The sequence below is a fragment of the Podarcis gaigeae genome, assembly GCF_964106915.1.
Source record: "Podarcis gaigeae genome assembly, chromosome: 9".
NCBI lineage: Eukaryota > Metazoa > Chordata > Lepidosauria > Squamata > Lacertidae > Podarcis > Podarcis gaigeae.
Window position 1 is genome coordinate 77,898,321 of NC_139685.1, and position 24,006 is coordinate 77,922,326.

The 24,006-nt window shown below is 48.3% G+C and overlaps 1 protein-coding gene across 1 annotated transcript in view; it reads left to right on the forward strand.

The window, feature by feature from the left end:
* The window catches only part of ADISSP (adipose secreted signaling protein), a 66,151-nt gene that overhangs the window by 12,728 nt on the left and 29,417 nt on the right, over positions 1 to 24,006 (forward strand). Inside the window, exons 2-3 of the mRNA XM_083757196.1 lie at positions 12,883 to 12,999; positions 21,139 to 21,281. Of these exons, the coding sequence (XP_083613322.1) occupies positions 12,981 to 12,999; positions 21,139 to 21,281 (162 nt within the window). The 5' untranslated portion in view covers positions 12,883 to 12,980. The remainder of the gene's footprint in view (positions 1 to 12,882; positions 13,000 to 21,138; positions 21,282 to 24,006) is intronic.

Below are 24,006 nucleotides of genomic sequence, written 5' to 3' on the forward strand. Positions count from 1 at the left end.
CAGGCCTTTGACCATTTTGGTTGCCCTCCTCTGGACACGTTCCAGTTTGTCAGTGTTCTTCTTGAACTGTGGTGCCCAGAACTGGACACAGTACTCCAGGTGAGGTCTGACCAGAGCAGAATACAGTGGCACTATTACTTCCCTTGATCTAGATGCTATACTCCTATTGATGCAGCCCAGAATTGCATTGGCTTTTTAAGCTGCCGCATCACACTGTTGGCTCATGTCAAGTTTGTGGTCAACCAAAACTCCTAGATCCTTTTCACATGTACTGCTCTCAAGCCAGGTGTCACCCATCTTGTATTTGTGCATCTCATTTTTTTTGCCCAAGTGCAATACTTTGCATTTCTCCCTGTTAAAATTCATCTTGTTTGTTTTGGCCCAGTTCTCTAATCTGTCAAGGTCGTTTTGAAGTGTGAATTGCTTTATAAACCCATCTTATTTTGAATGAATGTATATAAATGAAAATATCAAATGCTGTGGAACAGTGCTTATGTCAGATGCTGATGAAGAATTCTACGAAACAGTTCCCAGTGCAAATTATTCTAATTCTGCAGAGGGAAATTTTCTAGCAAACACTAAATGCAAAAATCCCAGAAAGGTTCTTGCTTGTCCCACTGAGTAAGATGCAATTGCTCTCAGGAAAAGTATAGAGTTGGATTTTTATTTTTAGTATAACAGAGCAGTTTAGTTACTGTTTGGAAAGTAATTCCTTTCTGCTATATTGAATGCTAACAGCACACACAGGGTGGAAGCTGCCCAATTTCTTCTTGGTTTTCCTAGGGAGATAAACACCAATTTGTCTAGTTGTCCTGAAAGTACATAGAAAACTGGACAGGTGAGGTGGAGAAGCACTTTTAACCTTCTTAAATTGTGGTGCCCAGAAGTGGACATAGGACTCCAGGTGGGCTTTAACCAGTTCAGAATAGAGAAGGACCATAGCAAAACCCAGTGTTCAGTTATGATATTTGGTTACCATAAGAACGAAAGAGGGAGCTTGCAGGATCAGGCCCATGGCCCCTCCAAGTCCAGCATCCTCTTCTCACAGTGGCCAACCAGATGCCCCAGTGAAAACCCCGCAAGCAGGATTCGAACACATGATTCCTCCTCCACGAATTTGCCTAATCCTAGCCATTTCTGCATCCTGTGGGAGGGAGTTCCACAGTTTAACCAGTCGCTGCATGAAAGAAGAGCTTCCTTTTCTGCGTCCCGCATCTTCCAATACTCAGCTTTATTAGATGCCCACAAGTCCCAGTGCTGCAAGAGGAGGAGAAAAATATTTCTTTGTTCGCTTTCTGCATGCCTCTGAAGGACCAGGTGTGCAGCCTGGGAGTCATTCTGGACTCACAGCTGTCCATGGAGGCGCAGGTCAGTTCTGTGTCCAGGGCGGCTGTCTCCCAGCTCTATCTGGTATGCAGGATGAGACTCTCCCTGCCCATGGACTGTCTCGCCAGTGTGGTGCATGCTCTGGTTATCTCCCGCTTGGACTACTGCAATGTGTTCTCTCTGGGGCTACCTTTGAAGGTGACCCAGAAACTGCAACTAATCCAGAATGCGGCAGCTAGACTGGGGACTGGGAGTGGCTGCCAAGACCATATAACACCGTTCCTGAGAGACCTACATTGGTTCCCAGTACATTTCCGAGCACAATTCAAAGGGTTGGGGCTGACCTATGCTGGCCTTGGCCCCGTATACCTGAAGGAGCATCTCCACCCCGGACACTGGGGTTCAGCTCCGAGGGCCTTCTGGCCATTCCCTCCCTGCAAGAAGTGAGGTTGCAGGGAACCAGGCAGAGGGCCTTCTCAGTAGTGGCGCCCGCCCTGTGGAACGCCCTTCCATCAGATGTCAAGGAAATAAACAACTGAGTTTTAGAAGACATCTGAAGGTAGCCCTGTTTAGGGAAGCTTTTAATATTTGACGAATCATTGTATTTTAATATTCTGCTGGAAGCCGCCCAGTGGCTGGGGAAACCCAGCCAGATGGGCGGGGTATAAATAATAAATTATTACTATTATGCCACATGTAATTTTATAAGCGGCTGTCGTGTCACCTCCCATGGCCTCTTCTCTAAGCTCAAAAGTCCCAATCATTGTGACGTTCCTTTGCAGGGGAGCTGCTCCATCATCCACGCAGTTCTTGAGATTTTACACGCACCACGTAGACCCAATTCTGTTATCTGTCTCGGTGGCATCCGGGGCTGAGCCAGGATTTGTGGCGCTGCGGCAGCTGCAGCCATTGCGTTCCCCGCGAAGCAAGCACAGACCAATTGAAAGCTCCCCCCCCCCCAAGCCTAGCCTGGATTACACATTCAGCGAGGAGGGGAGCAGGAGTAATGGCTGCAATCTTTCAACGCACAAAAGCACAGCAACGGCTATAACCCCGTATGTCTGCACCATTTTGGCAGAGGGATGTGGTTAGTGAAAAAGGCATTATATAGTCTGGCGGCTCAGAGCCAAGCCCTAGGGTGTTTCGGCTTTTAAAGAGCTCCCTTCCTAATGGAAATGGGCTCGGTAAATAATATTTCAACGAGGAGCGCAAGGGCGGGGGGAGACAAATCTATTTAGTGTTCAGTGTAGTAAGATGGAGGAAAGCAGCTGTTGGAGAGACAGAAAACACACAGAGTTGCACCATTTGTTTTTTTAAAAACCCAGGTGCACGAAGCCAAGTTTGAGCCGTCGTGGTGGTGAGTCTGTGGCCCGCAGCTCTAATTTGGCCCAACCAGAGGTCTAATTTGGCTCGCAAGGTTGTTTCCCCCAAACCACAACCCAAACCTGCCTTCCCACACCTGAGATCATCAGGTGCAGGGAAGGTCGTAAGGAGAATAGGCCATTTAAGACCTTCAAAAAGTTAAAATACTGTTGCTGTTGTTGTTTAGTCGTGTCCGACTCTTCGTGACCCCATGGACCAGAGCACGCCAGGCACTCCTGTCTTCGTTAAAATACTAGTAAGCTCAAAACAGTTTTAAAACTTACAATAAACTAAGAGCAGATTAAATATCTGGGTAAGCTCGTCTAGAGGGACGCAGGTGGCGCTGTGTTCTAAACCACAGAGCCTAGGACTTGCCAATCAGAAGATCGGCGGTTCGAATCCCCGCCACGGGGTGAGCTCCCGTTGCTCAGTCCCAGCTCCTGCCAAGCTAGCAGTTCGAAAGCACGTCAAAGTGCAAGTAGATCAATAGGTACCGCTCCGGCGGGAAGGTAAACGGCGTTTCCGTGCTCTGCTCTGGTTCGCCAGAAGCGACTTAGCCATGCTGGCCACATGACCCGGAAGCTGTACGCCGGCTCCCTCAGCCAATAAAGTGAGATGAGTGCCACAACCCCAGAGTCGGCCACGACTGGACCTAGTGGTCAGGGGTCCCTTTACCTTTAAGCTTGTCTAAACGAGAATGCTTTTGGTGTCAGCAGCCATGAAATTAAAAGACGCCTGCAATGACAAACCTAGATAGCATCTTAAAAAGCAGAGACATCACCTTGCCAACAAAGGTCCGTACAGTGGTACCTCGGGTTAAGTACTTAACTCGTTCCGGAGGTCTGTTCTTAACCTGAAACTGTTCTTAACCTGAAGCACCACTTTAGCTAATGGGGCCTCCTGCTGCTGCTGCCGCGCTGCTGCCGCGCGATTTCTGTTCTTATCCTGAAGCAATGTTCTTAACCTGAAGCGCTATTTCTGGGTTAGTGGAGTCTGTAACATGAAGTGTATGTAATCTGAAGCGTATGTAACCCGAGGTACCACTATATAGTTAAAGCTCTGGTTTTCCCAGTAGTGATATATGGAAGTGAAAGCTGGACCATAAAGAAGGCTGATCGCCGAAGAATGGATGCTTTTGAATTCTGGTGCTGGAGGAGACTCTTGAGAGTCCCATGGACTGCAAGAAGATCAAACCTCTCCATTCTGAAGGAAATCAGCCCTGAGTGCTCACTGGAAGGACAGATCCTGAAGCTGAGGCTCTGAGACTTTGGCCACCTCATAAGAAGAGAAGACTCTCTAGAAAAGACCCTGATGTTGGGAAAGATGGAGGGCCCAAGGAGAAGGGGACGACAGAGGGCAAGATGGTGGGACAGTGTTCTCGAAGCTACCAGCATGAGTTTGACCAAACTGCGGGAGGCAGTGGAAGACAGGAGTGCCTGGCGTGCTCTGGTCCAGGGGGTCATGAAGAGTCGGACACGACTAAATGACTAAACAACAACATGATGGGAGCACCAACATGCAGTCCCGACCTCTAGACTCCAGATGCACGACGCAAGTCCTAGGCTCTGTGGTTTAACCTGCAGCGCCACCCGCCTCCCTGACCAGCGGATACTGGGGATCAAATTGCAGCCTAGTGGGGCAAACCTGTAGGGTGTTGACTCGGATGTGGTTCCCTGTGCGTGCAGTGGGGGCTTCTTGAAGGCAAGCCTGCCTCTAGGATTGCAGCCTTTGCCTCAAAGGTGATTTTCCGTAATCCCTTCCTTTTCTTGCTAATCCCGTAAGACCCTAAGTCAGCACAATCCTTTCCCTGTATGTTCATTCATTCCCTCCCTCCCTCTCTTCCAAGCACAAACAATCTATTTTGCTCTGCCATTTTTGGGAATGCTAGAAATGTGGTTAGTTTTTATTCCCTGTGTTTTAAAGCTGTATGTGGCCTAGGACCCATGTACCTATGGGACTGCCTCTCCTCGTATGCCCTGCGGAGGACCTTAAGGTCCACAAACGACAATACTTTGGAGGACCCAAGTTGCAAGGTGGTTAGATTGATCTCAACTAGGGCCAGGGCCTTTTCAGTACTGGCCCCAACTTGGTGGAAAGCTCTGTCCCAAGAGACTAGGGCCCTGTGGGACTTGACATCTTTCCGCAGGGCCTGCAAGACAGAGCTGTTCTGCCTGGCCTTTGGTTTGGATCCTTACATTTCCCTCCCCGTATGGTTTTGATCTATGGGCTACTTTTAAAATGAGGCTGCATTTTAAATTGCATTTTAACCTGTATTTTAAATTGGGGTCCCCCCCATTATGTTTTTATTGTAATTTTACTGGTGTTAGCCGCCCTGAGCCCGGCTCTGGCCGGGGAAGGCGGGGTATAAATATTATTATTATTATTATTTCTATGTGCATAAAATGCACATGTGATGATAACACGGAAAAATATTCCTGGAGTTCACCTTGATTTCAGGTCTTTGGGATCCCTCTTCCTCACCTTTCTGCACCTGCCCTTGGTTCACCTTGAGCTCTTCTGAATGCAGGATTCGAGCCATATGCGATGCTGCCTTATACAGTACTGGCCGTCCAGGGCATGGGTAGGCAAACTAAGGCCCGGGGGTCGAATCCGGCCCAATCGCCTTCTCTTTTCCCCCCACTCTTTTTTTAAAAAAATAATTTTTTATTAGATTTTTTTCTTTACAAATTAATCCACACAACCATGTTTTCAAATTTCCAGTTTTTGTACTTCCACCAGCTCCTCCACCAATCATCCATTTTTCCTATCTTCACGCATTTTCTATATATAATATTGCCGATTAGTATTATCCTTTCATCTCTGTTTCTTTTTTACAATACACCTTAAACTATCACAAAACCTCTTTAAAACCCACTAGCGTTGTCTGTTCATCACATATGTTTTTCAGATAATCTGTAAACTTTCCCCAGTCCTCAATGAATTTGTGATCCCTGGTCCAATCGCCTTCTCAATCCGGCCCACGGACGGTCCGGGAATCAGCGTGTTTTTACATGAGTAGAATGTGTCCTTTTATTTAAAATGCATCTCTGGGCTTATTGTGGGGCATAGGAATTCATTCATTTCCCCCAAAAAATAAATATAGTCCGGCCCCCCACCAAGACCTGAGGGACAGTGGACTGGCCCCCTGCTGAAAAAGTTTGCTGACCCCTGGCCCAGGGTCTCAGGTAGCAAGTAATGGCCAGTGTCAGACACCCATGGGGGTTTTCTGGAGGGGTTTTCCTGTGCAGATTAGGATCATTTCCCTCTTGCGTTCAAAAATAAAATAAAAACGAGAGTGATCTGATTTAGCTTCCGTGTTTCCTGAATGCAAGGAAGAAAGAGCTAAGCTGTCAAGCCTGAATAAATAAATAAATTTTCCGCTCTGCATCACTTGATGTCCAGGGATTGAACCTGAGGCGTTCTGCAAGCCAAGCAGCTGCTGTGTCTCTGAGCTATAGTCCTCTCTGCCTGGAAAAAAAATGGATATTTCTTCGATTTCTCCCTCCCATCCTCCCATCTCCATTTCTCAGTCAGACACCCATCTGTTTGAAGGCCGTGGGGGGTGAGCTGCCTGAGTCTTGCTAGTAAAATTACTGAATGGCAGGTAGGGATGCTTTCAGAAAAAAGGGAATGTAGACATGCTGCTGACAGTAGACTGGAGATCCATTCTTTTCTTGATGGGGGAAAAAACAAAACCCAAAACTCTTTCAAGGAACAAAGCAAACAGCGCTTTATTTAGAGCAAGCCCCCGGAGTTCGGTCTTGTGGAGCCCTTTTAATTTTATGTGGTTGCATTCCTGAAAATGCAATATATCATAGTTAAAATAAAGAAAAGAAAACGTCTCCGCCACCCACCCCATTGTAACAGATGGCATGGGAACAGTCCCGATTTAAAACACTACTGTAAAAGCCTGTGTGAATTCATGTTTTGTCGCTTTTATTATTAGTATTAATATTCTGTTGGGAGCCACCCAGACTGGCTGGGTTAATAATAATAATAATAATAATAATAAGGCCCTAGAAAGAGGGAGGTGAACTTCCCTTTCTGCATTTTCCCTATCATCATCATCATCATCATCATCGTTCTGTGAACCTCTTTTCATTCACCCCCCACCAACAGAACCCTTCGTTTGATGTTCCCGTGCCAACTCAACTCCCAAACCTGCTTTTAAGACTTTTTGGGGTGGGTGCGGAATGGCCTTCAGCGCTGGACCTCAGTGTATGGGCTGAATGATGGGGGTGGAGACACTCCTTCAGGTATACGGAAGAAACTTGCAATCAGTTAATTCTTGGCAGAGGAATTTTTTCTGCTTGCAGGTTCTTTGTTCCACAGGACTTTCTGACTCCCAGAAAGGGTTCCTCAGACGTTAGAGTTCATCGGCCCCTTGATAATAATAGTAATAATAATAATAATAATAATAATAATAATAATAATAATTACTTATTGATGAGCTCATAAAGTTGTCGACACCAACCCAAGTTTTTTAGGAACGTAAATGTAATCAAAAGTCAAGAAACATGTTCAGGGGAGGGCAACCAAGTTGACCCAGGGTCTGGAAACCAAGCCTTATGAGGAACAGTTGAGGGAGTTGGGTATGTTTAGCCTGGAAAAGAGGAGGCTAAGAGGAGATTTGAGAGCCAGCTTCAAATATCTGAGGGGCTGCTGCTCTACAATTCTATGATTCTATAATCAACATTTGCTAATCATCATTCATCATTACTAGAAATTGTAGAATTTGAATAAAATAAGGAATATTGTTGCACATGGCCACACTCTTTACTTCTGAGGCTCATAATTCCTAGTGAAATCTTTCACGTCCGTGGCGTTAGAAGGGACCCCAAGTGTCATCTTGTGCAGCCCCCCCAAAGTGTAAGAATTGCAGCTAAATAATCCCTGAGAGACGGCACTCCAGCCTCTATTTGAAAACCAGACATGGCTCTCACTGCCAGGAAGTTCTTCCTAACGTTTAGACGGAATCTCCTTTAATTGCAAATAAATTGGCTATTTTTTAAAAAAAGGTGCTGCGACGTGATTCTTTGTTTTCTGCTAGAGACCGACACAGGGGCCCATCTGGAAGTTGCTTCCCGATTCAGCTCCAAAGGACTTTTTGGCCTGACGTGCTTTAAAAGGACATCTCCTCCTCTGGAGGATGAGCAGAACCAGATGGTCCCAGGCTGGGGGAGAAGTTGGCCCAGGGCCTGATGGTTCTGCCAAATCACTGGAGGGGACGATGGGATCCGGATTGGAGTGTGCTCAGGGCTCCCTCCCCCGGTGCTCCTGGACTGGGAATAGGCTCAGGGTAGGCTGGGATCTGCTGGTGGATCTCTGGGTAATTTGTAGCAGGTCTGCATATAATTCTTGTTCACAGCAGGGAGTCATTCTGGACTCACAGCTGTCCATGGAGGCGCAGGTCAATTCTGTGTCCAGGGCAGCTGTCTCCCAGCTCCATCTGGTACACAGGATGAGACCCTCCCTGCCCGCAAACTGTCTCGCTAGAGTGGTGCATGCTCTGGTTATCTCCCGCCTGGACTACTGCAACGTGCTCTGTGTGGGGCTTCCTTTGAAGGTGACCTGGAAACTGCAGTTAATCCAGAATGGAGCAGCTAGACTGGGGACTGGGAGCGGCCGCCGAGACCACATAACACTGGTCCTGAGAGATCTGCATTGGCTCACAGTACGTTTCCGAGCACAATTCAAAGTGTTGGCGCTGACCTTGAAAGCCCTAAATGGCCTCGGTGCTGTATACCTGAAGGAGCGTCTCCACCCCCATCATTCTGCCCGGACACTGAGGTCCTGCGCTGAGGGCCTTCTGGCGGTTCCCCCCCCTGAGAAGTGAGGTTACAGGGAACCAGGCAGAGGGCCTTCTTGGTAGTGGCGCCCGCCCTGTGGAACACCCTCCCAGCAGATGTCAAGGAAATAAACAACTATCTGACCTTTAGAAGACATCTAAAGGCAGCGCCGTACAGGGAAGCTTTTAATGTTGATTGCTGTATTGTGTTTTTAATATTCAGTTGGAAGGCCTGCCTCATGGGCGGGGTATAAATAATAAATTATTATTATTATTATATAACTTGATTTAAAACAACAAACATGCAGGTGCAGTCGTCTTTCCCCCAATGCGGCATTCGAACCCACTACCCAGAGATTAAGCGTCTCATGTTCTACCAACTGAGCTACTCCCGTCTAGTAGCCCTCAATGGCAACGTTCATAACCCCCATTGTTCTCGGCGCATTTTGCGATGGGAAATGTCAATAGTGCAAGCAGTTTCTGAGCTCTGGGCGCAGGACTGGGCCTAAGATTTGAGATTAAAACTGCAGCGTGGAAGGAAAAGACGACCTTTTTCTGCCTCCGCGCTTCTGCTCTCTGAAGACTGCAGAAGTTAGAGAAGGGGAAGCTCTAGGCCGGGGCTGTCCAACAGGTCGATCACAATCTACTGGTCGATTGCAGGATGTTCCCATGGTTGATCCTGGTCGATCTTGGGATCCCCAACCACTTTTTCAAAAATAAAAAATTGCTCAACAGCTTTGCTGCTTCCTCTTCTCAACAACTCTGATCAGTAACTTAAAGGTAAAGGGACCCCTGACTATTAGGTCCAGTCGTGGCCGACTCTGGGGTTGTGGCGCTCATCTCGCTTTATTGGCCGAGGGAGCTGGCGTACAGCTTCCGGGTCATGTGGCCAGCAGGACTGAGCCGCTTCTGGTGAAACCAGAGCAGCACACGGAAACGCCGTTTCCCTTCCCGCCGGAGCGGTACCTATTTATCTACTTGCACTTTGACGTGCTTTCGAACTGCTAGGTTGGCAGGAGCAGGGACCGAGCAACAGGAGCTCACCCCGTGGCGGGGATTCGAACCGCCGACCTTCCGATCAGCAAGCCCAAGAGGCTCAATGGTTTAACCCACAGCGCCACCCGCGTCTGATCAGTGCTACCCCCCGAAAAGCTCAACAACTTTGGTCAATACAATGGGCATATCACTGCCAGTTTTTTTTTATTTTTAGTTGGAATAGATCGCAGTCTCTTGGAAGCTGGGCACCCCTGGACTAGACCATGTGAAACATGAGCATAATATTTTAACTGCAGTTCATTCATTTTCAGCTTTGCATTTTTGTTCTTAAAAAATAATAATAATAATTTAAGAATGTGCCCATTTCGTTGTTGCACCCATAACCTTGGTTTAAGGTGCCCTTTAGCTCCTAGCTTTCATATCTCGGTTTCTAACATGGCTCAGTAGCCCTTGCCCTCTATGAATTTGCTTGATTTTTAAACCCTCCTGTGGCAGTGAGTTCCATAGTTTAACGGCGCACTGCAGGAAGAAGCGCTTTCATGAAGAAGTCCAGAACATCTGAGGGGCACCAGGTTGGCAATGGCTGCAGGGTTCATTGCATTCTTGGTCTCGCTCTGTCATTTTGCTTCTGGTTTTCTTTCTTTTGCTGAGCTCTCGAGACTCTGCAGCTCCCGTGTTTCTGTGTTTAAAAATGGGTCTAAGAACTGGGATGCTGTTGATGCAAAGGCGCTGTAAGATAATACGTTCAGAAGCCAAGGAGGAGGTGAGAACTTCAAAGCAGGCTCTATTTTTATATCTGGAACATCTCTCTCCACAATTGACACCAAGGTCCCAGGCGTGCCGGCATCCTGCACAACCTGTTCGGGGCTCAAGAGGCTCTGGAGAAAACGGGGAACGAAAGCGTGCTAATGAGATTTATGTTTATGAGCTCAGGGGCTGGTGGTGGGCCGGCATTCCTGAGTGTTTGAATCGGCAGCAGTGCGCGTGCCCTTTATTTGATTGTTCTTGTTTACTGTACAGTGGTACCTCTGCTTGCAAACGGGATCCGTTCCGGAGCCCCGTTCGCAACCCGAGAGGAACGCAACCCAACGTCTGCGCGTCTGCGCACGCACGGGTCACGATTCGTCACTTCTGCGCATGCACGTGACATCATTTTGCGCATCTGTGCATGTGCGAGCTGCGAAACCCAGAAGTAACCCTTTCTGGTACTTCCGGGTTGGTGCAGGACACAACCTGAACCAAACGTAACAAGAGGTATGACTGTATTTATAGCCTGCCTTTCTCCCATGTCGGCGTTCAGCTCATAGAATTGTAGAGCGGGGGGGGGGGGGCTCCCCAGCGGTCATCTAGCCCAACCCGCTGCCACGCGGGGACCACCGCTCCAGAATCCCTGACAGGTGGCCACCCAACCTCTCTTTCAAAAACCACAAGGAAGAAGAGTCCGCCAGCTTCTGAACGACTCCTGCAAGGCAGCTAACAGCACTTAGAGACATTATAAAATGCAAAGCTGTAAGAACAAACCAGCTGAAAAGCAATAATTAAAATATGTGGGGTTTCTCTCACGCTTCTCCCAGAAGCTGCAGTGGGTGCAGAATGCTGCAGCACAATTGCTGACAGGAGGGAGGTGTTGCCAGCATATAACTCTTGTGCTCACAGATCTGTACCGGCTGCCCATCTGCTACCAAGTCAAGTTCGAAGTGCTGTTATTAGCATACAAAGCCCCTAACAACTGGGGAGCAATTTACCTGTGAGATTACCTTACCTCACAGCTGCCCACTCAGCCACTTCGATCGGAGGCATTGGCCCTGCTACAGGTGCCCCATAATACTCATTGCGCATTTGTAAGAAATCCTTCTTTTAATTTGGCACTTTGGAACTGCCTGCCTAGTGATATCAAGCGGGCACCATCACTGTATTATTTTTGGTGCCGTGATGAAGACATTCTAAACAGGCAGCTCTGTTTAGGGAAGCTTTTAATGTTTAATAGGTTATTGTATTTTAGTGTTTTGTTGGAAGCCGCCCAGAGTGGCTGGGGAAACCCAGCCAGATGGGCGGGGTATAAATAAATTATTATTATTATTATTATTATTATTATTATTTGGACAAGTCCACCCAGAGACTTAGAAAGTTGAGGTAATGTGAATCTGTTTCAGTATATTAACTTTTGTATGTTTCAAAATAGGATTCCCACCCCCTTGATTTTTGTCTTTTGTAAACTGCTTCAAGGGTTGTTCTTTTTTTACAATCAAGCAGTGTATAAATTTTATGAGATTAATAAATTTAGAACCAGCTATTAAAATCCAGTTTGCCCTGAAAGAAGCCCAGCGATCAGCTTGGTCTAGACCAAGGTTTCCCAGCTGTTTTGGGGGTACAGTTCCCATCATCCCTTACCACCGGACCTGCTAGCTTGGGGTGATGGGATTTGTAGTCCAGAAACTTGGAGACCCAAGTTTGGGAGACCCTGGTCTACATGTCAGTTCCCAAAGGCTTGTCTGAGCAGGAAGGTGGAAGAAAAGCGAGGTGATGGTCAAGCCTGACCTTTCTTGAGAGGAGGGAATTTCGTGTCTCTGATGCTGAAGGGACCGAGAGGAGGTGCCTACAAGTTGCTTCCCATGAAAACATATGTATGTTATTAAGAAGAATAATTTAAAAAATCAACAGTAAAGCTTTGCAAAACAAACAAACAAACAATTTCAGCCCCAGTGGAGAGAAACTGGATGGGATTAGAAACTTCCAAGCCTTTAAAAGTCTTGCAAAAAGAAAAAGGGAGGAAGAGTTTGCAAAGGAAATGGTAGAGATGGTACCTACCTCAATATGCAGTGGCAGGGAGTTCCAAAGGTTGGTGCAGCTATAGTAAGGTTCCCCAATTTTTTTCAATGAATCCGGGGACACTTTTCAACTCCGATGGATCTTGTACGGGGACTGATTTGTAAATCTGGGGATTGTCCCCAGGAAACAGGGACGTATGGTAACCTTAGGCTCTAGTCAAGGTCCAGTTCCTGCAAACCGGCCTTCTGGATATTTGCTTGTGGAAAACTCTCTGCAATTCCCAGGCAGGTGGGGGCTATAGGGGTGTGTTAGCTTTTGTCCTGGGCTCATTTTGTCTTTTTGCCTGTGGGTCACGGAATCTGCGATTGGGGTTGACGGTTCACTTCCCTAAGGATGCTGAGCCTGCTTGTCCACTCCTCCTCCTCTTCACCCCCCCCATGAAGAAAATTGTTGGTATGGGCTTGGACATGTCAGCCCTTAGGACCCAGAGGGAACGCTTCGGAGAACTGTTTGGGCAAGGCGGTTCCCTACCCTGTGCAAGATCTTTTGTCGGGGAGAGAGAAGTCTCTTAACTGTGGCTCAACCTGCCTGTCTTCTTCCCCTCTCCTGCTCCCCTTTGTGCACCCCCTCTTTGTCTTCAGAGGCAGCCCGCTGCACCCCCTCGGAGCATGGCCCCTCGCTGACAGGGCTGGCCGAAGTTCGACGCAGAGCAAGCCGGAGGAACTTCTCCCTGGGTCAAATGGCGACTGCAAACAAGGGTGAGTGGCCGGTGTGTGGTACCCGAGTGGGGCTGGATGCCCGTTTCCACGGCGACCTGAGCATCCTGGGTGGTCTTGGGCTGCTTTGGCCCTTCCGTCAGGCATGTTCCTCGAGTGCAGGGTTCCTTGCTCTTAGTTTGAATGCCAGAGCTTCCCTCCTGGATCAGGCCGAGTCCAGGCAGCTGCAGTCTCTCAGCCTGCAACCTGGAGGGTTGCTAGCACAGCGTTCACCAACCTGGTGCCCTCCAACTCTTTTGGATCCCAGCTCCCATCAGCTTCAGCCAGCGCAGGCCTACCTTGCAGGGTTGCATGGGCCGCAGAGACGATGCAGAGCAGTCTGAGCACAAACGATCAGGATTGTGCTTGAAACGTTACGTGTTCTCTATTGCAAGTTTGGGGAGGTTGCAGTGGTCCTGTGCTGGGCAAAATTCCTGCCCACACTAACCCAGTCACCTCCAGAGATTTTGGACTACGACTGCTGTGCTGGCTGGGGCTTCTGGGAGTCGTCTAGTGGTACTTCAGGTTAAGTACTTAATTTGTTCCGGAGGTCCGTACTTAACCTGAAACTGTTCTTAACCTGAAGCACCACTTTAGCTAATGGGGCCTCCCGCTGCTGCCGCACCGCTGCTGCACGATTTCTGTTCTCATCCTGAAGCAAAGTTCTTAACCCGAGGTAATATTTCTGGGGTAGCAGAGTCTGTAACCTGAAGCGTATATAACGTGAGGTACCACTGTAGTCCAAAACCATGGCATTGCTCCAGGTTGTGCTATGCAAAGGCTGTGCTATGCCGACGTCGCACGAATTCTGTCTTGAGCCTTTTTGGTTGTGATATGTCCAAACGAACATCCATCACTGCACCCGGAGGTAGAAAAGGTGAGGGAATAACATTCTTTGCAAATAAGAGCAAGGGCAGTAGAGCTGTTCTTGGGCAGGGGGTCTGTTGTGTCCCAAACATACGGAACGGACCTGGCTGAAATACCTGGCAGAGTTGCTCGAATCTTTTGCTCCATGTCTGCCTTTCTGTGTTTTGTATTCAGTCCTTGCCTCCCTTTAATAATCCGTTTCAGAAAGCGGATGCAAATCGGTTCAGGAAAATCCGCATGCCGCGGCAGAAACCTGAATGAAAGGGGTTTGAGCCAGTTTGGTGCAGAGGGCAGCGCCGTGACTGCCTGAACTGGGGACGGGTTCAAATCGCTACTGGCTCTGGCTTGGCGGGCAGAGGGCTGCGTCTCAGGCTTGCCTTCCTCGCAGGGTCGTTGGAGGGTCTAAGAATGGATAGCCCCTGAGCTCCTTGGAAGAAAGGAGTGCTTCTGCATGCAACGCATGGGGAAACTATGCAGCTCACTGCCCCACAGGTGGTGGCGGCCCCAAAACTGAATGGCCTTAAAAGAGGAGTAGAGAGATTCCTAGAGGAGGAGACAGCTATTGAGGGCTACTGGCCATGATAGATATAAAATAGCTCCATAGTCAGAAGCTGCAATGCTTCTGAATCCCAGATGCTGGAAGCCACAGGAGGGAAGAATAGCTCTTGTGCACGAATCCTGCTTACTGGTTTCCTGGCTGGCCATTGTGAGAACAGCATGCTGGACTAGGCGGGCCATTGGCCTCATCCAGCAGACCCTTCTCACATTCTTAGGTGCTTATAAACTCAGTGTACAGATGCCTCAACAGACCAGCTCTGCAGCTTTGCAAAAAAATTATTAGCAGACGTCTGGAGTCTTCTAAGAATTGGTGCTTCTATTTCTCCTGCCTTCTACTGCCGAAACCTCTCTGCGTTAACAACCTTTTCCTCCCCCAACTCCCAGTGGCTTCAACCCCCATTATTTGGCCTTATTGACAACACAGACATGTACAGTGGTACCTTGGTTCTTGAACTTAATCCATGCAGGAAGACGCCTGAAACCGTTCAAAAACCAAGGCGCAGCTTCCGATTGGCTGCAGGAGCTTCCTGCCGTGTTGGACATTCAGCTTCCGAAAAACATTTGGAAACCGGAACACACACTTCTGGGTTTTCGGTGTTCGGGAGCAGGTTTGTTCAACAGCTAAGCTGTTCGGGAACCAAGGTTCCACTGTATCTCCTTGTCTCTTCAGAGGTAAGGGGCTTCTTGAGTTCAGTGGGGCAGAGGGAGGTTCATGTAGGATTGCATTGCAGGGGGGGTGGGATAGATGACCGCTGGGGTTCCCGTCCAATTCTACAGTTCCATGATTGCAGCCTCAGCAGCTGATCCATGGCTGATGGGCAGAATTTGGAATGTGCTACCCACCCTCCTCTTTCCTCCTCCTCCTTTGCTGGACAGGAGTTTCTGGAAAGGCAAGTTCATGTACTTTGACCTGGGAGGGGGACGCGGAAAACCTTGCTGGACAGGAGGAGGGAAGCCTCCTAGATGTTAGTCGCCTTGCTTGGGGCATAATTGTAAACTCATCAGCACCAGATGGGACTTCAGCCATTGCAGATTATGCTTTTTTATAGCACTGTATCTTATTGGGGGGACGCAGGTGGCGCTGTGGGTTAAAGCCTCAGCGCCTAGGACTTGCCGATCGAAAGGTCGGCGGTTCGAATCCCTGCGGCGGGGTGCGCTCCCGCTGCTCGGTCCCAGCCCCTGCCAACCTAGCAGTTCGAAAGCACCTCCGGGTGCAAGTAGATAAATAGGGACCGCTTACCAGCGGGAAGGTAAACGGCGTTTCTGTGTGCGGCTCTGGCTCGCCAGAGCAGCGATGTCACGCTGGCCACGTGACCCGGAAGTGTCTCCGGACAGCGCTGGCCCCTGGCCTCTTGAGTGAGATGGGCGCACAACCCCAGAGTCTGTCAAGACTGGCCCGTACGGGCAGGGGTACCTTTACCTTTACCTTATCTTATTGGGACCCTGAAATCCACCAACTGGCATCTGGTATAGAAAGACGTACGCTTAGGATTCAATAATTTTCAGCACAGGAGTGATTTTGAGTACCAGAACTGAATGGAGCCCAGCCCTTACACCCCCCCCCCTCAATAAACGTGGTCTGTCCTTTCCCCCAACTTTCTTCATTCCAGCTATGATATATTGTCAGTGGGTGAGTCATTTCTGTTGCAATTGCTGAACAACCGGGGAGTCAGGAATCCTTTGCTTACTCAGACATTAATACAAGGTTAGGAGAGGCAGGTGTAGTAGTAAACATCAGGTGGGAGATCCAGGTTCACGTCCTTGCTTGCTGTCGTGGGTAGGTTGGAGTAGTGCTTAAGAGTGTCAGACTAGGACCCGGGAGACCAGGGTTCAGATCCTGGCTCAGCCATGACTCTCACTGGCTGTGACCTTGGGCTGCCAGTCCACTGCCTTGCAGCTTAACCTACTTTGCAGCGTTGGTGGGATTAAACCAGGCACAGGGCCTTCTCAGTGGTGGCACCCACCTTGGACACCCCCCCATCAGATGTCAAGGAGATGAGTAGCTATATACCTTTTAGAAGACCTCCGAAGGCAGCCCTGTATAGGGAAGCTTTTTAAGGTTTGATGTTTGATGATGTTTTTATATATATGTTGGAAGCTGCACAGAGTCGCTGGGGCAACCTGCTAAGATAGTCGGAGTACAATTAATAGAAATTATTATTATTAAATTATGGGGGGGAACCTTGGATGAGCTCCTTGCAGAAGAAGGATGGGATTATAAGTGCAGTCAATGAATCGTGAATTGCTTCGCTTCTAAACTGTCTGCATTTCTGAATACAATGAGCAAGGTAGAGGAAGCATTTGGCTGCTGAAATAAATGACTGCTGTGTCATGTATCTACTGAACCGGCAGCCTCTTCTAGGGCCTTTTTAGTTTAGAGCAGGGTTTCCCCAACTTGGGTCTCCAGCTGTTTCAGAACTACAATTCCCGTCATTCCTGACCACTGGTCCTGTATCCAGGGATGATGGGAGTTGTAGTCCAAAAATTAGCTGGAGACCTGAGTTTGGGAAACACTGGGTTAGAGAAAAGGTAAGAGGCCACATGATATTGTTGGCATCTGTCTTGAGAGACAAAGGAGGAGGGCTCCTTTGGGGGTGAGGTCAATCAGTTGGAGAGTTGCAGCACCTGCTGTGGCCGCAGAGACCAATAGGGGAGAGACATGTTTTGTTGCAGCTGGGGCAGATGGAGGCGTCTGGTTGTGCTGCTGCAGATGCACCAAGGCTAGGGTTACCAGATGTCCCCGGTCCCCGGGGACAGTCTCTGGATTTGCAAATTTCTCCCCGGACAAATTCCATTTTTGGAATGTCCCCAGATTTGCAAAACCAAAACTTCTGGCAAGAAAAAATGGCGGGCACCATGGCAGTGAGCAGCTCCTGAAGCCAGCCAGAGCCAACTGTGCTACCAGGCTGGCTCTGGGCTGCTGATTGCCGCTGCCGCTGCCGCTGCCAAAGGGGAACTGGGGACGTCTGGCAGTACAGATCTCCTGCCCCCTTCCCCCTTTGTTTTGAATGATCGGGGGAGGCTCAGGAGTTGCGGGCGGGTGACCGTTGCCCAGTTTTTTAAAAAACTCTGTGCATTTATGTTTCACAAGGTGCGAAAGAAGGGCTTTGCACCTTGCCTGGCAGAGAAACCACGTGCCTTGTAGCGCTCCTGGGCAATGGCTGCCGCCCGTGACTCCCAAGCCTCCCCCGATCTGTCAGAACAAAAGGTGAAGGAGATCGGGGAAGGCTCTGGAGTCACGGGCGTGCGGCGTGCCATTGCCCAGTTTTTTAAAAAACGTTGTGCATTTATGTTTCACAGGGTGCGAAAGAAGGGCTTTGCACCTCACCATCCCCACTACTGACTCCCTGTTGCTGCTCGGCTTCAAAAAAAAAAAAAAAAAAAAAAAAAGTGTCCCCGGATTCATTGAAAAAAATCTGGTAACCATAACCAAGGCCTTTCTTCTCTCTGTGCTCCTTCCAGTGCAGTGGTCATTTCTCCTCTGGTCACTGCTACAGATGCATGACCTGACGGTCTGTCTTCAGGCACGGCAGTTGTCTGCAAAGGGATTCCCACACGGTGTGGTTGATGTCGCCATCCTCTGTGCCACTTTTGCAGACATCTTTGTGTCACAGAGTTGGGCCTGGTGCCAGAAGCCAGGAGGACATCCTTGGGGATACGACAGGAGTTTATGATATGGTTCATGGCATGGAGAAACCTGAAAGGGGATTTCATCTCGGTGAAAAACAGGTCTGCCCCCGTTCCTGCAGTTGAACAGACGCAGCATAAAAGGAAAAGGCAACAAGGAGGGAGGAGAATGGGGGAAAGAGCAAATTTAGGGTACCGGTGCTTCAGGTTACAGAGCTCTTGCAGTGAGCAGCTAGGTTGGAAACAGTTCAGGGGAGCCTGATGGAATGGCTGTTGCTTGGGATCAGATGCAGGAGAGCCAAGGGCAGCTGGCCTCTGCCTTTGGTGTGGCCTGATGGAAAGGTTGCTTCCAGGTGGCTGGGCTCAATGCTCTGCTAATGCTGAACCCCACCCTGGGGGTGGAGAGGACTTGGCCACAGCTGTGCAGCCCTCTCCCTCCAGCTATCGGCACCACCGCCTTGTCTGAGCTTGCTGGGGCTCGTGTCCCTGACCTTTTGTTTTTTAAGCACCTGCCCAATATCATGTTTTCCGTCCATCAGATACGCAGTGACCTGTTGCTCTGAACTTTTCCACATTTTTCAAGAAAATAACTGTGTGAAGGGCTGATACGGGCTGAGAGTGCTGCTTGCTGGGTTGGTTTGGGGGATGGGGGAATCTGCACAGGTTTGGCTGTAGAGGCGATCAGGCTGGGTAAGGCAGTTTAGGACCTAGGCTAATGGTTTGTTGTCGGTTCTCAGGTGTGGAAACGAAAGACGCCAGGCAGGCTTTTAAAAATGTGCATCTACAAAATAAACATATTTTAAAAATATAATTTGTTCCATTAGAAAATGTTTTTGTCTTCTTCCTTTGTCTCTTTGTCTTCTGCTCTATCTTTGTCCTCTTCTTTGTCATTGTCTTTGTCTTCTTCATCTTTCTTCATAGTGGCGGCGCTTATCCAAAGCGGGCTCCCTGGAAACATTTATAAAGAAGTTTCCTTGGCAGAAACCCTTTGCAAAAGAAAGAGCTGGATCTTTTCCACTTGACACGCCTCTGCTCATCAGTCAAACTGTGCACCCTTTTCACCGTCTCCTGAGCACCAAACTTATCTCTGCCATTTGGTGCATTGTTGTCTCTGAGAGCTGCAGCTGTTGCCTGTTGATAGCAAGCCCAATAAACTCACAAGACGAAACCGGCTGTGTTCTTAGATAAATAAGGTATACTATTCATAGTATCAAATTACAAATTTCAACAGAAGTAACTCATAAAGTTCAACATACGAACAAAGCAGAAGACCCAGTGGATCAGATCATTCTCTAGTCAGATCATGCATAAGGTTGTTTATGGTTTTATATTACTTTTGCTGTAAAATGTGTGAGATCATGATATTGTATTGATTTGCATTACAAATAAATAATCACTGCAGATGGTGACAGCAGTCACGAAATTAAAAGACGCCTGCTTCTTGGGAGAAAAGCAATGACAAACCTAGACAGCATCTTAAAAAGCAGAGGCATCTCCTTGCCAACAAAGGTCCGTATAGTTAAAGCTCTGGTTTTCCCAGTAGTGATGTATGGAAGTTAGCGCTGGACCATCAAGAAGGCTGATTGCCGAAGAATTGATGCTTTTGAATTCTAGTGCTGGAGGAGACTCTTGAGAGTCCCATGGACTGCAAGAAGATCAAACCTCTCCATTCTGAAGAAAATCAGCCCTGAGTGCTCACTGGAAGGACAGATCTGAAGCTGAGGCTCCAAGACTTTGGCCACCACATGAGAAGAGAAGGCTCCCTGGAAAAGACCCTGATGTTGGGAAGGGCACAAGGAGAAGGGAACGACGGAGGATGAGATGGTGGGACAGTGTTCTCGAAGCCACCAGCATGAGTTTGATCAAACTGCGGGAGGCGGTGGAAGACAGGAGTGCCTGGCGTGCTCTGGTCCAGGGGGTCATGAAGAGTCGGACATGACTAAATGACTAAACAACAACAGCATTACTTAGAGCTTTAAGTACTGATGAAGCCCAGGACGGCGAAACAAGGCCAATATTCTGAAAATCCTTGTCTAGACTCTGTGTAAGGATTTTGTGGAACTGTAACAACCTTTCATGTGGGCTTTTTGGACTTTACGGACAGACAAATGGAATAGGCACCATTATACAGATGGACCTGACTGAGGAATGATCTGATCCACTGGGTCTTCTTCTTTGTTCATTTGTTGAACTTTATGAATTACTTCCATTGAAATTTATAATTTGATACTATGAATAGTATACCTTATTTATCTAAAGAACACAGCCGTTACATCTCGTGTGTTTATTGAGTATGCTTTAAGTGACCATAGGTTGTTGTTTTGCTAGTGTTGATAGCATGCCGGCATTGTGGTGAAAGCCTCTATAACCTCAGCTCCTTGGTGTCTTTTGTGCAAGCCTCTCTTCCCTTCCACCCACCCAAACGACTAATAATAATAATAATAATAATAATTTATTTATACCGCTTTCCTTGCTTGGCTACAAGACCAGATGCTGAAAAGGAGGAGGAGGAGCCCGGTGTGGTTTTCAGTGCAAAGCCAAATCTGGTTTTCTCAACCCAGCCTGAATGCCGGGCAGATCAAACTTGCCAATATTATACAAATAATAATAATTTATTATTTATACCCCACCCATCTGGCTGGGCTTCCCCAGCCACTCTGGGTGGCTTCCAACAAAATATTAAAATACCGTAATGCATCAAACATTAAAAGCTTCCCTAAAGAGGGCTGCCTTCAGATTTCTTCTAAAAGTCAGGTAGTTGTTTGTTTCCTTGACATCTGGTGGGAGGGTGTTCCACAGGGCGGGCGCCACCACTGAGAAGGCCCTCGGCGCTGGACCTCAGTGTCTGGACTGAACGATTTGCAACATAGGGGTTTAATTCTTTGGTTACTTATTGTTGTACAATCCTATTGGGGCATCTGGTTATCCACTGCGAGAACAGGATGCTGGGTTAGGTGGGCCTGATCCTGTGTTCACCAGACCAAGCCAGCTGCAAATCAGCAGCTCCAACTTCTGTCTAACGTTGCTAGTGGATTCCTCTTCCTGAAATTCGCACCTGATCCCTGTTTGGCTTTGATGCGTCTCCTCTAGGCACCAAGTCCAAAGTGGGAGGTGTCCGCTTCGCCCCGCCTCAACCGGCAGAGGGGACATCCAGCCATGTGCACTTTGACGAGAAGCTCCACGACTCCGTGGTCATGGTCACCCAGGAGAAAGATGGCAGTTTCTTGGTGAAGGTAAGAGCGCACTGTTGACTTACCTCATGCTTATGGTCCACTGAGACCCCTAGATCCATTTCACATGTACTACTAGTTGGGATGCGGGTGGCGCTGTGGGTTAAACCACTGAACCTAGGGCTTGCCGATCAGAAGGTCGGCGGTTCGAATCCCTGCGACAGAGTGAGCTCCCGTTGCTCGGTTCCTGCTCCTGCCAACTTGGCAGTTCAAAAGCACATCAAAGTGCAAGTAGATAAATAGGTACCGCTCTGGCGGGAAGGGAAACTGCGTTTCCGTGCGCTGCTCTGGTTCACCAGAAGTGGCTTAGTCATGCTGGCCACATGACCTGGAAGCTGTACGCCGGCTCCCTCGGCCAGTAAAGCGAGATGAGCGCCGCAACCCCAGAGACGGCCACAACTGGACCTAATGGTCAGGGGTTCCTTTACCTTTTACCTTACTAGTAGGCTAGGCGTCTGTTTTTGCATCTGGAGTCTAGAGGTGGGACTGCATGTTGGTGCTCCCATCATGTTGTTATTTAGTCGTTTAGTCGTGTCCGCCTCTTGGTGACCCCCTGGACCAGAGCACGCCAGGCACTCCTGCCTTCCACTGCCTCCCACAGTTTGGTCAAACTCATGCTGGTAGTCCTCCATCGTTCCCTTCTCCTTGTGCCCTCAATCTTTCCCAACATCAGGGTCTTTTCCAGGGATTCTTCTCTTCTTATGAGGTGGCCATAGTCTTGGAGCCTCAGCTTCAGGATCTGTCCTTCCAGTGAGCACTCAGGGCCAATTTCCTTCAGAATGGAGAGCTTTGATCTTCTTGCAGTCCATGGGACTCTCAAGAGTCTCCTCCAGCACCATAATTCAAAAGTATCAATTCTTTGGCGATCAGCCTTCTTTATGGTCCAGCTTTTACTTCCATACATATCCCATTATAGTCCCTCGCCTACCAGTAGAAACCCTGCCTGTATGCTGCCGTCCCTATCTGTGCAGTATTTGTTTATTTCCCTTCTCTTCCCTCCCCCTCCCCTTTTATGAAGATTACCCACTCTGAGACCCCACAGCTAATTCTCCCCTGGCCTCCTCGCTGGCCCAAGTAGGACTAATTCAGCCATCTAGCCCTGGTGACTATCAAATGCTTATTAGATGGGTTTCCCCAAAATTGATTTCTGAACTTTGAATTTTATTGTTATTCATGTTTTCATACTGTGTTTTATGCTGCTTCTACAATTAAGTGTTTTAAATTTGCCGTTAGCTGCCCTGAGCCCGGTTTTCTGAACCGAGAGGGCGGGGTGTAAATAAAAAATTATTAGTAGCAATATTGGTGAGGACTAGGAACACACTTTAAAAAATAAAAAAATATTGTGTTTTACCTAAGATATTTCAATTTACACATATGTTCACCATCGCATTTAGGATTCTCAGAAGACCTCCCACCGCCCTCTGGTTCCCAATGTCAATCGCTTTTTCTTTCAGTTTATCCATTTTTCATCTCATTTGTTAACAATATTACTAACTTTTTCCATTGTTACGCTTTTTAAACCCCACAAACCTAGCAGTAGCAAAACGCTGAGCTCTTCTGAATGCAAAACTCTTCTGTGTCGAGCATCGCACCCTGTGTTTCTAATGAACTTTCTGCAAGAGGTTTTTCCCCTCTCTCGACTTTATTCTTTGGCCCCTATAACTGAGATCCTTCCAGGTTCCCAGAGGAGACCCTCACTCCCAACAATGCTCCTTCCAGGAAGGGCAAGCTATATATAAACCCTGTGTGTCTGGATCCTGCCTTGATGATAGCATATTGAAATTAGCGAGTCCTTTTCGTAGCTCAGGGAATTACGGGTTTAATTCGCTTTTGCCCTTGGCGCTTGGAAGCCGGCCAAGCAAAGGGGATCAGGCAAGATTTTCAGCCTGGTAGCGTTGGTGGCTTAGTTGCTGTTGACTCAGAGCTTACCCAAATTAGCACCAATTTACCAGGACTTCCCCTGCTTCCTTCTCCTGCTTTGGCTAACAAATTGTCAGGAGACGGAGAGCATCCAGTTCTTTGTAACTCTTGAAGCAGGGGCAATAAACAACTATTTTAGTTTTAAAAGACAACTGAAAGCAGCCCTTTAGGGAGGTTTTTAATGTCTGATGCTGTATTTTTTTTCATATTCAGTTGGAAGCCGCCCAGAGTGGCTAGAGAAACCCAGCCAGATGGGTGGGGTAGAAATAATAAATTATTATTATTATATACAGGTGAAACTCAGAAAATTAGAATATTGTGGAAAAGTTCATTTATTTCAGTAATTCAACTTAACCACGGTATTCTAATTTTCCGAGTTTCACCTGTATTATTTTCACTGCGGGTGTCGGAGGACGTTGAGACACAGCAGATCAGGAGGTTTGTGTCGTGCAGAAAGCTTGAAAATGGAGAGGCTGGGAGCCTTGCTTCGGGGTGGGGCTCAAGGCCTTCTCAATGCGCTGGCTCTGGGATGCTCTCGTGAGATTTCACGACGGCGCATGAATCCCCACGAGAATCCCTGGCTTCTCCCTCTAGCTAAGGGGTCGGATGTGCACAGTTTTCCTGTATACGCAAAACTCCTGGTGCCAAACCCCCTGGCTAAGATGCTCTCACACTGGGATCGATAAAATAAACACCCCGAGGGCACCACCTTGGCCACCCATGCTTGGGGTTCCCTCTGTGAGACTTAATCCATGCACAGGCGCCTGCTGCTCCCCCTTTCTCTTCACCCACACCACCGTCTCCCAGC